Raw genomic sequence first — 13,354 nt, 5'->3', positions numbered from 1 at the left:
TTATCTGTGCCAATACCGAGTAATTGGGCGAGTACTTGTACTCGTCCAAATGCTCCAATTCCTTTCCCAATACCGGAACTTCGGTCAGAGGGAAATTTCCTCTGACCGGCAGTGCTGCGAGGGAACATGGAGCCGGCTTCCCAGCCAATCAGCATAGATCCGGCCAAACAGCATGGAGTCTGCTTCCCGGCCAATCAGGAAGCTGCGTGGCGAGTAATGATACACCTTCTGGCTTCCTGATTGGCTGGGAAGCTGGCTCGATGCTGATTGGCTGGGAAGCTGGCTCTAAATGGAAAACCTCCCAGCTCCATGTGTGTCGGGATCTGTTTCAGCTGCGGCGTCTCAGTATACCTCCCGTTACCTCCAGTGTCCTCTGTTGATGGGAAATGGACCACCTCCCAGCTCCATGATGATTGGCTTGGAAGCCGGCTTCCTTGCCAATCAGCATCGATCCAGCCAAACATCATGAATCTTTCTTCAGCGGGCTCGATGCTGATTGGCTGGGAAGCTGGCTTGATGCTGATTGGCTGGGAAGCTGGCTCGATGCTGATTGGCTGAAAAGCCGGCTTCTCGGCCAATCGGCATAGAGCCGGCTTCCCGGGCAATCAAGATGCCGAGCATCAGGTAATGACACGCCGTCCGGCTTCCTGATTGCCCGGGAAGCCGGACTCCATGCTAGCGGAAGTACTGGTATTGGTAACCTATATCTGCGAGTACCGTAATATAAATATCGGTACTTGTACTCGATACGGAGAAAACGGTATCTGTGCATCCCTAATTAGGACATTTGTCAGTTTTATATTGCTGTCTCTGTGTCCTGGAGATTTCCTAGGTAATGAAAACAGAGACTACCACCTGCAAGGGCTGCACGAAATATGCCAAAGTGGCACAGGTGGACCTACAGGGCTGTAGATAAAGAATTACAGAAGGAATTAAAAGGAAAAAGTGGGAAGTAGTTTTTTTGTTTGTTTTTGCAATAACATAGGAATGATTTGTAACAGAGTTACTTCTTAAAAACATTGTAATTCAAAGTGGTAGGGCCCAAACATGGCACAAAAACATTATTCTCAGTCACTTAGAAAGCTCCATTCATTAAACGTTATTCAATACAACAATTATTTTCAGAAACAAGAGTTGAAAATAAGTCACACAGTTGAAGGTAAATGAAAGGTAATGTTTATTAATACCGGTGACATTTTTTCCAGGTCAGCATCACAGATTACGTCGTCGTTGACCATTACACCTTGTTCCAGACCCTCATCCAGGCCACGCAGACGGTTGCCACGGTTGCTCAGGCCCCCGTAGAAAAAATGGCAGACAAACTCCGCATGATGGTCTGGTCCCAGCAATCGCAGTGCCAGCCCAGCCTCCTCGGGGTTAACAGCAGTGGCGTGTGGATCACTTCTGGGAAAAATGAGTTTCATGTGGCAAAGGGAAATCTTATAGGTGAGTAATTGCACACTGCGGTCCAGCACGAGCATTTTTTACTGAAAAAAGTCAGTTAGGCTCCGTTTACCTGCTGATCAGTTAAGCTGTTCATGCTGGCATTTATCTCCTGCACCTACCTGTACAGCCAGCTTTATCCCTTTTTTTTAACTTCTGCAATATTTACTCTCCACATGTCCCGGAGTCTGAGTCAGCAGAAATGCAGACTGGCCTTTTCTGGATCTGACTGTTCTCCGAAAACCCCTTCCTGCTCTCCCACTCTGGTGCTCTATGCTGGCATAGCTGAGTAATTGCCATGCCCCTCATCACAAACATACAATTGCAAACTTGTATTGGGAAGGAAGAGAGAGGGTGTGTGTGACCAGGTCTGTTTCTGAGTACAGTAGGTCTACCTCTGGTACCTGCTGAAGAGCACAGTCATATTTAGCATGTCTATCTATATACAGTCTAATAAGAGTGCCAAACAAAAGGTCTGAGAGTCCAAAACCTATTAATGATGGTATTCACAGCAAGATAACAGAAAACAGCCAACACATTTCAGAGAGGGGGGGTCCTTATACTCCTGATGTTGCAAGTGGTAGGGCCCAAACATGGCACAATAACATTATTCTCAGTCATTTAGAAAGCTCCATTCATTCAACGTTATTCAATACAACAATTATTTTCAGAAACAAGAGTTGAAAATAAGTCACACAGCTGAAGATAATTTGTGCAAGCTCTGTAAGCTGTGTAATAACGCACAATTAAACTACTCCTTTGAAAGAATAAGAAACAAAAGAAAGGGGGAATTTCGGTGTTGCCAATATTAGTAGTAAGTCAGGTTGTTTCTGACCTGCTACGATTCTAATGGCTACACTTTGGGTGCCGTGCGCAACCTTTGGATTGTTAAAGTTAACCTTTTGTTTGGTGTTTTACTTTTTCTTGACTCTTTCTTTCTGCAGGCACTTACTGGCACCACATTGTACCACGAGGCACAACCTCCACCACCAAGTGGATAAACGTCTTTGCATCTCCCTCCCCAAGTGGTGAAGGTACGAAAATGCAGCCTTTGGACTTCTTTTCCAGTGTTTATACATCACTGTGGGTTGTAGAAGCCGCTGCTTCCTCTCCCTATGAATATATACAGCGCTCTGTGAAAACACACGGCTACCGTAGCCTTGGCAGGACCTCCACTGTTTCCCAAATTAATATTTGCTGGAGCAGCAACAAAGTCTTAGAATGGAAGGCAGCCAACGTGTACTCTGAACACTATGTACATCCTATTTTAATAGATTACCAGTGGCAAAAGATTGTAGTAAAACAACAGGTGTTTAATAAATAATACTTAGTTTACTTCCTTATAAAATAGTGATCAGACTGTTAAAAGGAACATTTTACAAGTACAAAATTACAAAGCAAATGCATGAAGTAGAAGTAAATGTTTTTTTTTGGAAAGAGCCTATCCCTGCCCAGTTCATGCTGATGCTTACAGCTCGGCAAGACCTATTGCCAAGTGAAGGTCCTGTTCATAGTTATGTATTCTGGGTGCAGTTAAATGCATTTGAAACTGCAAAGTGCATGATTGGATCTGTGCCATTTTAGTCAATGGTGGCATCCGCTATTCTAGTCAATGACACTGCATTTTCTTCTTGCCGCTCCAGTCTCATTGACAATAATGGCACAGATCTTATCACGCACTTTGTGTTCATCTTCACATACATTCAACTGCACAAAAATGGTCAATTATAACCAGTCCTTAGACATTCCACAACACTTGGTTGGCTGTTCATGGGTGAAATTTAAACTAGTAAGTAAGTTCCATCTGTGCAGCCAGAGGCACTTAAATATGGCTACTCCAGAATACAATTTGCACAGGGAATGCAGACTGTGTTTGGATCTGAGCGTGGCAATATCAACGATGGTATGTAATTATATCATGGTGCAAAGGCTTCCTGTTTTTAGTGTAAAAACTACCCAGTTGTCTAAATGAAGATGAGGGAAAATACTAAATTTTGAGTCGTCACGTGAGCTGGAATAGAGGGGAAATCTTCCAGTGGGTATAAGTTTTGGTGACAAGTGTCTAAGGGCTGATTCACACCATCTGCGTTGGAGCTGCGCTGCTAATGCCACCATTTCCAGTACAGCCCCAATGCAAGACAAGCCAATTTGTCTTGTCACGGATGGTCACCAATGCATTGCGGTAGAAATGCAGTGGTGTGCGCTGGAAAAAAAAAAAAGTACCGCCTTGCACCCCGATGTGCCCGTAGAACTGAATCAAATGTCAAATAATGTTCTAACACTGTGCCGGGGTGATTAGCGCAGCATCTGCTGTGAATCGGCACTAAAAGGGAAAATCCCCTCATGTTTTATAGAATTCCTCTCACTTCCTGTTGTTGACTCCAAGACGTGAGTGTTAAGGAAAGATCTGACCAATCTCCCCTTTTAGCTCATTTGTTTAATCAAAGTGGATACACTTGAAAGAGTTTAAAGGAATGACAGCTGGAGCGTTTGGCCACCCCTCAGTTTTTCTTGGCATTAATGTTACGATTGAGCCACTGGGGCCATTTTCTATCCAGCGCATATGGTAATGCTTCTCATACTATCTTGATGTCTTTTTCATTTATGTTTTCCAGGAAATGTCCTCTGGATTTCTCAGAGCAGAAAAGATCTTTTCTGTCTGAGTGATCTGACTCCACCATACAGACCTTCCACCGTGCAGCTTCCACCAGACACAGAAATGGTCCACATGTCAGCCTGTGCAGATGCTGTATGGGCGTTAGATGCCCATGGAGGAGTGCTCATCCGAACACTTTCTAAAACCTGCCCTACCGGGATGCATTGGACGAGACTGGACCTCTCTCAATTGGGTGAGTCTGACAGTTTTGGGAAGTACTTATAATAACATGTCCAGTTTATGTGCACTTCGTAGCTAGATGTAGACCTGGTAGGCTTGTGAATGATATCAATAAACATTGCATTGCAATGCACACATTCACACAACATCCACACCTTTGCTCCCCACCCCTTGGTACTGGCCTTCAGGCTTTAATAGAGGAACATGGGAAACATGGGAGTGGCCACATCTGCTCTGCTCATTACATATACAGGTTTTCCTTTCAGCTTTGTACTTTAAAGCCCTGTAGCACTGTACTCTGCTTTCAATTCCTTTACGTCACTGCCTACCAATCTGTTTATTGTGGACACTCTGAAGGTTGCTTATCCTTTTGAATATATTAAAGCTGAACTCCGGAAACAAATACATTCATGTATTCCTCAATAGCCACAAATGCCTTTGGGAATGTAGTTATTGCCTTGTAAAAGTAGCAACAAAATCAAAGCTGTACAGAGAGCAGAGCTGTGAGATGGACCGAGCAGGCCCCCATCCACTACAGGCTACCAGCAGAAAACTAGAGGAGGAGGGCAGATACAAGACCAGTCACCCTGCACAAGGAGAGAGAGCAGCAGTAACTGTTTTTTATTACAGGAACCTTCTGCACAAAGACAAAGTGCCAAGCTAGATTAATGCACAAACTTGAAAGAGATATACAAAGCACATCAAGATTTAAGAATAGGCATGCCTCCTATATATAGACAATATTTGCTTTCAGCTTTAACATGCATTTAGTGCAGAGGTGGGCAAACTCTGACCCTCCAGCTGTTGTGGAACTACAAATCGCATGAGGCAATGCAAGTTTTCTCACAACCACAGACATGACTCTCAGAGACAAATGCATAATGGGATTTGTAATTTCCCCACAGCTGGAAGGCCGGACGTTTATCCCCCCCTGATCTAGTCATTGGCATCATGAAAAGATTGAGCAATAAGCAGGCAGGTAAAGGCCACATGCAAAAAAAAAAGGTTTAAGGCAAATATTGCATTATTAACACCAATATGTTCTCATCGCAAATACTGTATATTTCTTTTTTATCATGACTCTAGCATTCACCTGCTTTGTTACACCCCGGAAACATTGTTGCTTTGCATAGTACTGTTTGTCACTAAACCCCGGTATTTTCCTTCGGCTGTGCAGTTTGAAAGGCTGGCATGCTGAGGAAATACATTTTCATGCCCTGCAAACGCAATATTTGCTCCTTGTCGTCAATAGGCTCTATATCTGCAGAGTGACATTTGTGTAAGGTTACACTATCAGTATCAGGACTTCTAAACTTAGAACTCCCTCTCCACTTTCACTCTACACTGACAGAGCCCCGCTCTCAATGCCACAGTTTCACACATCCGATTATCTGTAGCGGAAAGCATGCATAGGTGTTACTTTTCTGACATAACTTTTTTTTTTTTTCCTTTTTGGTCTGCGGTTCATCAGGATAGGAAGTTTCACATGATACGTGTGTTTATAGACGGCGTACAGGCACACCATTTTATATAAGTGCCAGCCAGCCAGTGACGCTGGTACGACGCCTTTCGACAGCTGAGGACTCATGTGACAGCGATATCTAAGACCCGAGTCACACGGAGCTGCGAGGCCCCACAGACTAGAACGACTTTGTAACTTAATATCAGCAAAGGAATGTCATGTTTGAGGACACAATGTTTATGGGGCAAAAAATATGTTGGCCCTGCGGAAGGGTTACATATATTTTAGCACTTCTTTTTGTTATCTAATATGATGGTAAACCGTTATTAAACGGAATACTTTTACCATTGCTATGTATCATTTTTTCTATTTCAAAAATGTTTTTTTTTTTGAATGAATAATATAAACACTTCTTAAAGGGTCATTTCTAGGGATGCACCGATACCGGGTTTTCGGTATCGAGTACGAGTACCGATATATTTGTTTCGGTATTCGCCGATACCGGAAGTCCCATTAAGGAAGCCAGGCGGCGTATAATGACTCGCCAGCTGGCTTCCGGATTAGCAGGGAAGCAGTCTCCGTGCTTCTCGTCAACAGGTGACGCTGTGTAATGATGCGGCGCCCGGGTTCCTGATTGGCCGGGAAGCCAGCTACATGCTCCCTTGTCACCAGGTGATACTCGCACTCGCCCAAATGCTCTCCATGTCTATCCCATTACTGGTACTTATTTCCTGATAGGCTGGGACGCTGGCTTCATGCTCCCTCTTCACTTGGAGCATGAAGCCGGCTTCCCGGTCAATCAGGAAGCCGGGCAGCGTATAATGACTCCCCACCCGGCTTCCTGATTGGTGGAGAAGCTAGCCAATCAGAAAGCCAGGCAGCTTTTCATAACACCCCCAGCTTCCTGATTTGCCTGATTTACGTACCTTAACTATTAACAATAGATTTGCCAGAATGCCGGCTCCATGCTTTCTCATCACCTTGTGACGAGGGAGCATGGCGTCAGCTGCCCGGCTAATAGGTAAGCAGGGCAGCGAGTCATTACACCCCGCACGGCTTCCTTAATGGGACTTCCGGTATCGTAATTCAGTATTGTCGAATAGCGGAAAAAAAAATATTGGTACTCGATAGCGAAAAACTGGTATTGGTGCATCCCTGATTTTTACAAAAGTTCTTGCTTCGGTTCTGGGATTTTTTTCGTCACAAGGGCATTCTAATTATCCGATACTTAGACAACCTTTTACTTTGAGAACACCATCTTCCTACTTTGGAGCTCAATGTCTAGACAGTGCTGCGGACATTAGTGGACTTCGGGTGGATTCTGAGCATCGAGAAGTCGTCCCCAGTTCCGTCACACTGCTTGGAATATTTGGGTCTTCTGTTGTATACCCTTCAAGCAAACGTGTTCCTTTCTCAGAACAAAATATTGAAGTTGCGGGATCAAGTTCAGTCGCTTGGACCCCCATCGCTGTTCTTCTTTGAGAACCTGCATGAGAATTCTGGGATTGATGGCATCAACCTTCGAAGCAGTACCTTTTGGGTCAGTTCCATTCTAGGCTGAGAGACTTGTTTGGGAAGCTTTCCCCGGAACCAGCAATGCTAAGCAGCTTTGATTCTATATGTGATTTAACAATGCTGCTCTGCTCTCTCTGTGGCTATTACAGCCCCCATTTTAGAAGCAACTTGATTTCCTGTATGAATTGTACGGGCTGCTGGAATGGGTTTCTGAGGGTGACCAACAAAATAGAGAGAAGCGTTTTACTACACAATCCTGACTTACTACAGGTTGGCTCCTTTACTATCTATGCGCTCTTCTGCATGAATTAACCCTACTATAGAATCCCAGGCATTTACAACTGCAAACTTTGAAATAGAGCCAATACCTGAGAACTCATTCTAAAAATCCATTTTAAAGTTCCATTTCATTATACTGATACAAGGCTGCTTAACTGTACTTCCAGAGGCAGGGAGAACAGTATATCCTGGGTAATACAATTCCGGCTGTGCATAGTCATGGCATCATCCTTGTACTAGGGACTCTGATGACATAATGTTATGGGACAATCTCCTGTCATCTAGTACTATGTCCAGGCTTCAGGCCAAAGTCCTGTACATGCCACTCTCCCCAGCCTGTAGAATCTCGTGTGTGTGCCAGAACCTATAGAGCTGGGAACCACAGGAACCTGAATGACTGATGGTGCACAGATACCATGAGCTTGGACATTTGCATTCACACATTAAATCTATTCATGTTCCTGACTTTAACATTGCTTGTGCTCATTGGCCTGTTTTTGGCCTGCTTAGGAGAGGGCAAGTACAAGTGCCTTTAACAGTTGTGGTTATTGCATAGGGTGAGTTTCTAGCCTATTGGAAAATCTCCCCTTCGTGTAGGCTCAGTCTTAAAGCTCATCCCAGGGCATTTAATTCAAACCCCTTTACCCTCCCTCTTCACCAGCATATTACAAATCTGTATTAAATTTTAAAAAAAGACCCCAAATACCTGAAATGGCAATCACATGACAGCCTAGGTCCCCTTTTCCCTTCATCTGCTTTGACATGTGAGAGGGTCGTCTTTTCAGTGTGCACATCTTTTCCTGGTGACGGGAGTACAGTCTTTTGGCTACGGACAGCGTCCATCACCTGTGTTCACAGAAGGTCCACTAGTCTTAAAATGTATGTAAAGCCCAAACCTTTTACTTTAGTTTTGAATAGAGTGTGAAAGGGTTAGAACCTTCGCCTCGTGTTAATAACTGTCTGTGTCCATGCTGGGAAAACTCACCCTCTCTATTGGTCCTGATGACCATTGCTTCTAGTACAGAAAGTTATGGTAAATCCCTAATTTTTAAATTGTCATAGCAAAAAGGGCAAATTTTCCCAAATTTTGGAGAGATCTCCTCTTCCTTATGTCTCTGGGACAGGAAGTGAAAGGGCAATCTCTCTGACCGGACAAGGAATCACTCAATCCAGATGAAAAGAAAAAGCTTTGGACTTTATATACACTTTAAAGGACCTGTGTTGTAATATCACAAGGGAGTAACAAGACCGGTCAGGAAACCAGTAGAGAGTAGCAAGCAATCTCTGGTCTCCACTAATGGGAGAGGCAACATCGAGGGTCACATGACTGGATTTGGATAAGTAACAATGGGGTTTAAAAAAAAACTAGGTGCTAGGTGTATCTTTTTTTTAGCCAGGAATTGGGCTTTTCTCTATTAAAGAGTGAAAAAAGCATTGTATTGTGCCAGAGTCAAGCTGGATACTAGATCATCGCTTAAGAATAGGCAAGTATCTCTTTGTCAAGCCCAGCACTTGACCTTCTGCTGCTATGTGGACGCACACAAGCCACTTTCGTTTCTCAGATATCTGCTGTTCTTTACAGGTTTCCCTTCCAGCAATTGACCCCATTGTAAGCACAGCCCATCCCTTTGAAACATGACCTTGTCTGTACAGCGTGCTGTGTGTTTGTTTGGGGTGTAGTCCCGGCAGGTTACTAACCAACACCAGGGAAGTGGTTGATATGCTTTTATTTTGGAATCTGCGCATTGTGTGCTGCTGGTAAGCCTCAGTCAATATCTCTTGCCTTATTTAAAGGAATACATTCAAGTTGCCTAGAAACATGGAAACTTATTGCAGATAATAGAATAAAGGATAGCACAAGAGATGTTTACGCAAATATGATACATTGTTGTTAATAGTTAAGGTACGTAAAGGCATGTTAAAGATTTCACTCCGGAGTTTAGTGTCACTTTAAAGGAAAACAAGAGCAAAAAGGTAAAGATTTCCCCACACTTCCTGCCCCTGTGACGCCAGGGACAGGAAGGTACAGATGGCAATAAAAACAGTTTAAGGCGTTGTAAGCCTTCATTGCTTTAGTAAAAAAAAATAAGTATCTCCTTTGTGCTTTAGTAAAAAAAATTAAGTATCTCCTTTGAAGAGGTTCTCTAAAGTTCCTGTCCTGATGCACAGAGGGCAATAAAAAGCCGATCTTCCCTTTTAAACAGCTGACAAAGCGTTGGAATGCTTGACCTAATGGGCGGTCACACATTCCACCGCTGTAAAACTGGGCGGGATTATGTTGAAATGTGTGACCACGTCACTGGTCACGCATTTCAATGTAGTCACAGCTCTTTGATAGAACACCGGCTGTCAGAATAGTATAGCCCAGCAGGGGAGATTTCTCAATCCACCCTGTTTAGCATGCATGGAGGAATCTCTTGGATTTATTTTGTTTAGCTCGCTGGCTGTGGCAAACTAACATCATGATATAATTATGTACCTGTATTAATGAAAATGCTAGTTTTACACTGTTCAACCTGCCTAGGAATGGCAAAGTCGTTTTATTCAGCGGTCCCAGCTTGCTTTGGAATACAGCTCATGTGCAAGGAGACTCAGCAGAGAATAACAGCCAATGCCTGGTTCATGCCTCAAGTCAGACACCAGTTACTCTCCATGGTATCTACCCGTACATTGGCTGGTTTTCAGGGTGGCTGAAGAGATGATGTGTAGTATGCATGTCCTGGGCAGGCCAGGCAATATCAAACTAGCACTTTTATCAATCCCTGGTATGTGATTGTATTGTGAATGATGCTGAGGAGCAGGGCCGTAACTACAGATCACGGGACCCCATAGCAAAAATTTGATGGGGGCCCTGCTGACAACCTCTCTCTGAGCTGTGAATAATTATGCCAAAGACTCCTCTTGATCATCTGAAGTCGTCTCTACACTGTAGACTTAAATGATAGAGTACAGTATTATCTTTACATGTTCTAGGTTTAATTTGCCTCAACAACCTAATGGGGCCCCCTTCCACCCCCAGGTCCCATAGCAGCCGTCTGGCCTGCTATGGCTATAGTTACGCCACTGCCAAGGAGGGAGATGAGGCTGAATTTGTTGAGTTTACTTCAAGGCACACTTGATCAGATTTGGTGTTTTGTGTTTACATCTGGATTTATGCTTTTCCTCTTTGTGTCTTTGCAGGACAAGTGAGGCTTTGCAGCCTGTCCTGCGGCAATCAGCACATCTGGGCATGTGACACCAGTGGAGTCGTTTACTTCCGTGTGGGAACCCAGCCACTAAATCCGAGCATGATGCTGCCAGCGTGGATTATGATCGAGCCACCCATACAGGTAAACAGCCTGGCCTCAGGGCTACATGCATCATCTGCATCCAGTTACAGAAGATCTGGAAAATCCACTCTACAGAGTTGCATTAAAGTGTGTCTGAACACAGAAGTAAAAATGTAATATATTACAGCTTACCAGTCCACTAATGGAGTCACCACATCTAGGTTGAATCTCTCCAGTGGGAATACAGATGGCTATAACAAAAATAAAACTGACAGAGGTTCTTACCCTTTCTTATACCACTGAGGTGGCAATGAGCCAGGAGCCTTCAGGTTTGTGCATGGCAGTTATTTTATTTCAGTTAGTTTACCTTCTCATATGTCATTGTAATTATCTGGGCAGTCTGTTCTTTCAGTGATCTGCACCTTCAAAGTGGGTGGTAGTGGGTCACAGGTGCCTGGACCCACTACCACCCAACTATAGATGTCTATAGGGTTTCTGCCAGCAGCAAAGTCTCTAGAGAGCAGCTGGCATTTGGGATCACCTGGCACGCTGAAGCTTCAGCAGGTCTTAATATGGACTGTGACCCATTACCAGCTACCCATAGATGTCTATAGGGTTTCTGCCAGCATTGAAGCCTATAGAGAGCAACTAGCAAGGTGGAGCACCTAGCACTTTGAAGCTGCAGCAGGTCTTGATATGAATTGTGACCCACTACCACCTACCCATAGATGTCTATAGGGTTTGCAACAGCAGCAAAGTCTCTAGAGAGCAGCTGGCATTGGGGATCACCTGGCTCTCTGAAGCTGCAGCAGTGATATGGACTGTGAGCCACTTCCAGCTACCCACTACCAGCTACCCATAGATGTCTATAGGGTTTCTGACAGCAAAAAAACCTCCAGGGAGCAGCTGGCAAAGGGAGGATCATCTGGCACTCTGAAGCTGCAGCAGGTCTTGATATGGACTGTGACCCACTACCAGCTACCCATAGATGTCTATAGGTTTTCTGCCAGCAGGAAAGCCTCCAGAGAGCCGCTGGCAAAGGAGGATCATCTGTCACTTTGGAGCCGCAGGAGGTCTTGATATGGACTGTGACCCACCACCACCTACCCATAGATGTGTACAGGGTTCCTGCCAGCATTGAGGCCCTTTAGAGAGCAACTAGCAAGGGGGAGCACCTAGCACTTTGAAGCTGCAGAAGGTCTTGATATGAATTGTGACCCACTACCACCTACCCATATATGCGTATAGGGTTTCCACCAGCAGCAAAGTCTCTAGAGAGCAGCTGACAAAGGGGACCACCTGGCACTTTGAAGCCGCAGCAGGTCTAGATATGGAGCACAGAAGTGTTTACATCATTACAGCCTCCAAGCCGCAATCTAGAGATCTTGTCTCTTCTTCCTGGACTTGTCCCCTGGGCCCCGCAGTGGGATTGCTATCTGCGTCTGGATTTTGTAAGCGCAGGGGATACCTTGTGACACAAGTCTGGTCTCCTTCGCTCCATGTGAGGTTATGGAGGAGCTGGCTATATTTAGAGCCTTTGGAATGAGCAGTGTGTGAATGTAAAGTCCAGCCCCGTTGTTCTCCAGATTGCACAGTAGATTCCTGGATTAGATCACGGGAACAGGTAGAAATGCGCGGGGTCATGCGGAAAGTATGCAAAGCGGATTCCCAGGATTCAGATGTTGTTCAGACCTCTATAAGACAATAGGCTAGTTAATATGCAAATACCCCCATGTGCCTCCTGCTCATTATGTCCACATTGGAACACATTCAGTACACAGCTGTTGTGAGGAGATTGGTAAGCTGCTCTGTTTTTAAGCAGGCAGGTCAGGCTTGTGTTTTTGCTACTGATTGCGGCATCACAGAGGCCCTCGGACAGTTCAGGAATTTTAAAAAGCCCCTTTTGTAGATCCTTGCAGGATTCAAAGCAGATTTGACAGATCACAAGTGCATTTTCTCAATAGTTTGTTTACCAACCTTAAAGAAGAACTTTGGATACATATTTTTTTAACCCCTGCAGTGGGGCTTCCACTGCACTGCAAGGGTTAACTGCTCCTTTTTTGTCATACTCACCCAAACCGCTGAGCCGGCCTCCTGCTTATCCAGTCACTGAAGCTTGTCTCCTGCGCTGCACAGATGGAATGTTCCTCAGCATCCTCATGTTTATACACTTGTATAGAATGTGATGGCACAAGGATAGACCGCTGCAAAGGAGGGGGAGAGAGGCTCTAGGGACCGGTCTAAGAACAAGGCGGCAGAAATTATCGGGCGATTATACCTTTTTTTTGTTTTTTTTTAGCACCTAGACACAAATGGACAGTTAACTCTTGCAGTTCGGGGGGAATCTCCACTGCAAGGCTTAATAAAATGTTTCCCCGGAGTTCTTCTTTAAACTCCACTTCTCTGTCCAGGAGTACTGAGAATCCAAATAGAAGCCCATGATGGCCTGGGCTCACACAAAGTGGGCTGAATGATTCTCAGTCTCTGACGCTGGATAGGGGTGGGGGGGAGATGCCAGAGCTGCTTTATTTTGAGACTATCTGGGCCAAT

The 13,354-nt window shown here is 44.7% G+C and overlaps 1 protein-coding gene across 1 annotated transcript in view; it reads left to right on the top strand.

Annotated features, from left to right (window-relative positions):
* The window catches only part of TECPR2 (tectonin beta-propeller repeat containing 2), a 49,594-nt gene that overhangs the window by 31,011 nt on the left and 5,229 nt on the right, over nt 1-13,354 (top strand). Inside the window, exons 14-17 of the mRNA XM_018561103.1 lie at nt 1,206-1,446; nt 2,388-2,477; nt 4,059-4,292; nt 10,716-10,864. Of these exons, the coding sequence (XP_018416605.1) occupies nt 1,206-1,446; nt 2,388-2,477; nt 4,059-4,292; nt 10,716-10,864 (714 nt within the window). The remainder of the gene's footprint in view (nt 1-1,205; nt 1,447-2,387; nt 2,478-4,058; nt 4,293-10,715; nt 10,865-13,354) is intronic.

The sequence above is a fragment of the Nanorana parkeri genome, unplaced genomic scaffold, assembly GCF_000935625.1.
Source record: "Nanorana parkeri isolate BGI_ZX_2015 unplaced genomic scaffold, ASM93562v1 scaffold499, whole genome shotgun sequence".
In the NCBI taxonomy this organism is placed as follows: domain Eukaryota; kingdom Metazoa; phylum Chordata; class Amphibia; order Anura; family Dicroglossidae; genus Nanorana; species Nanorana parkeri.
This window is presented reverse-complemented; position numbering and strand designations above follow the sequence as displayed.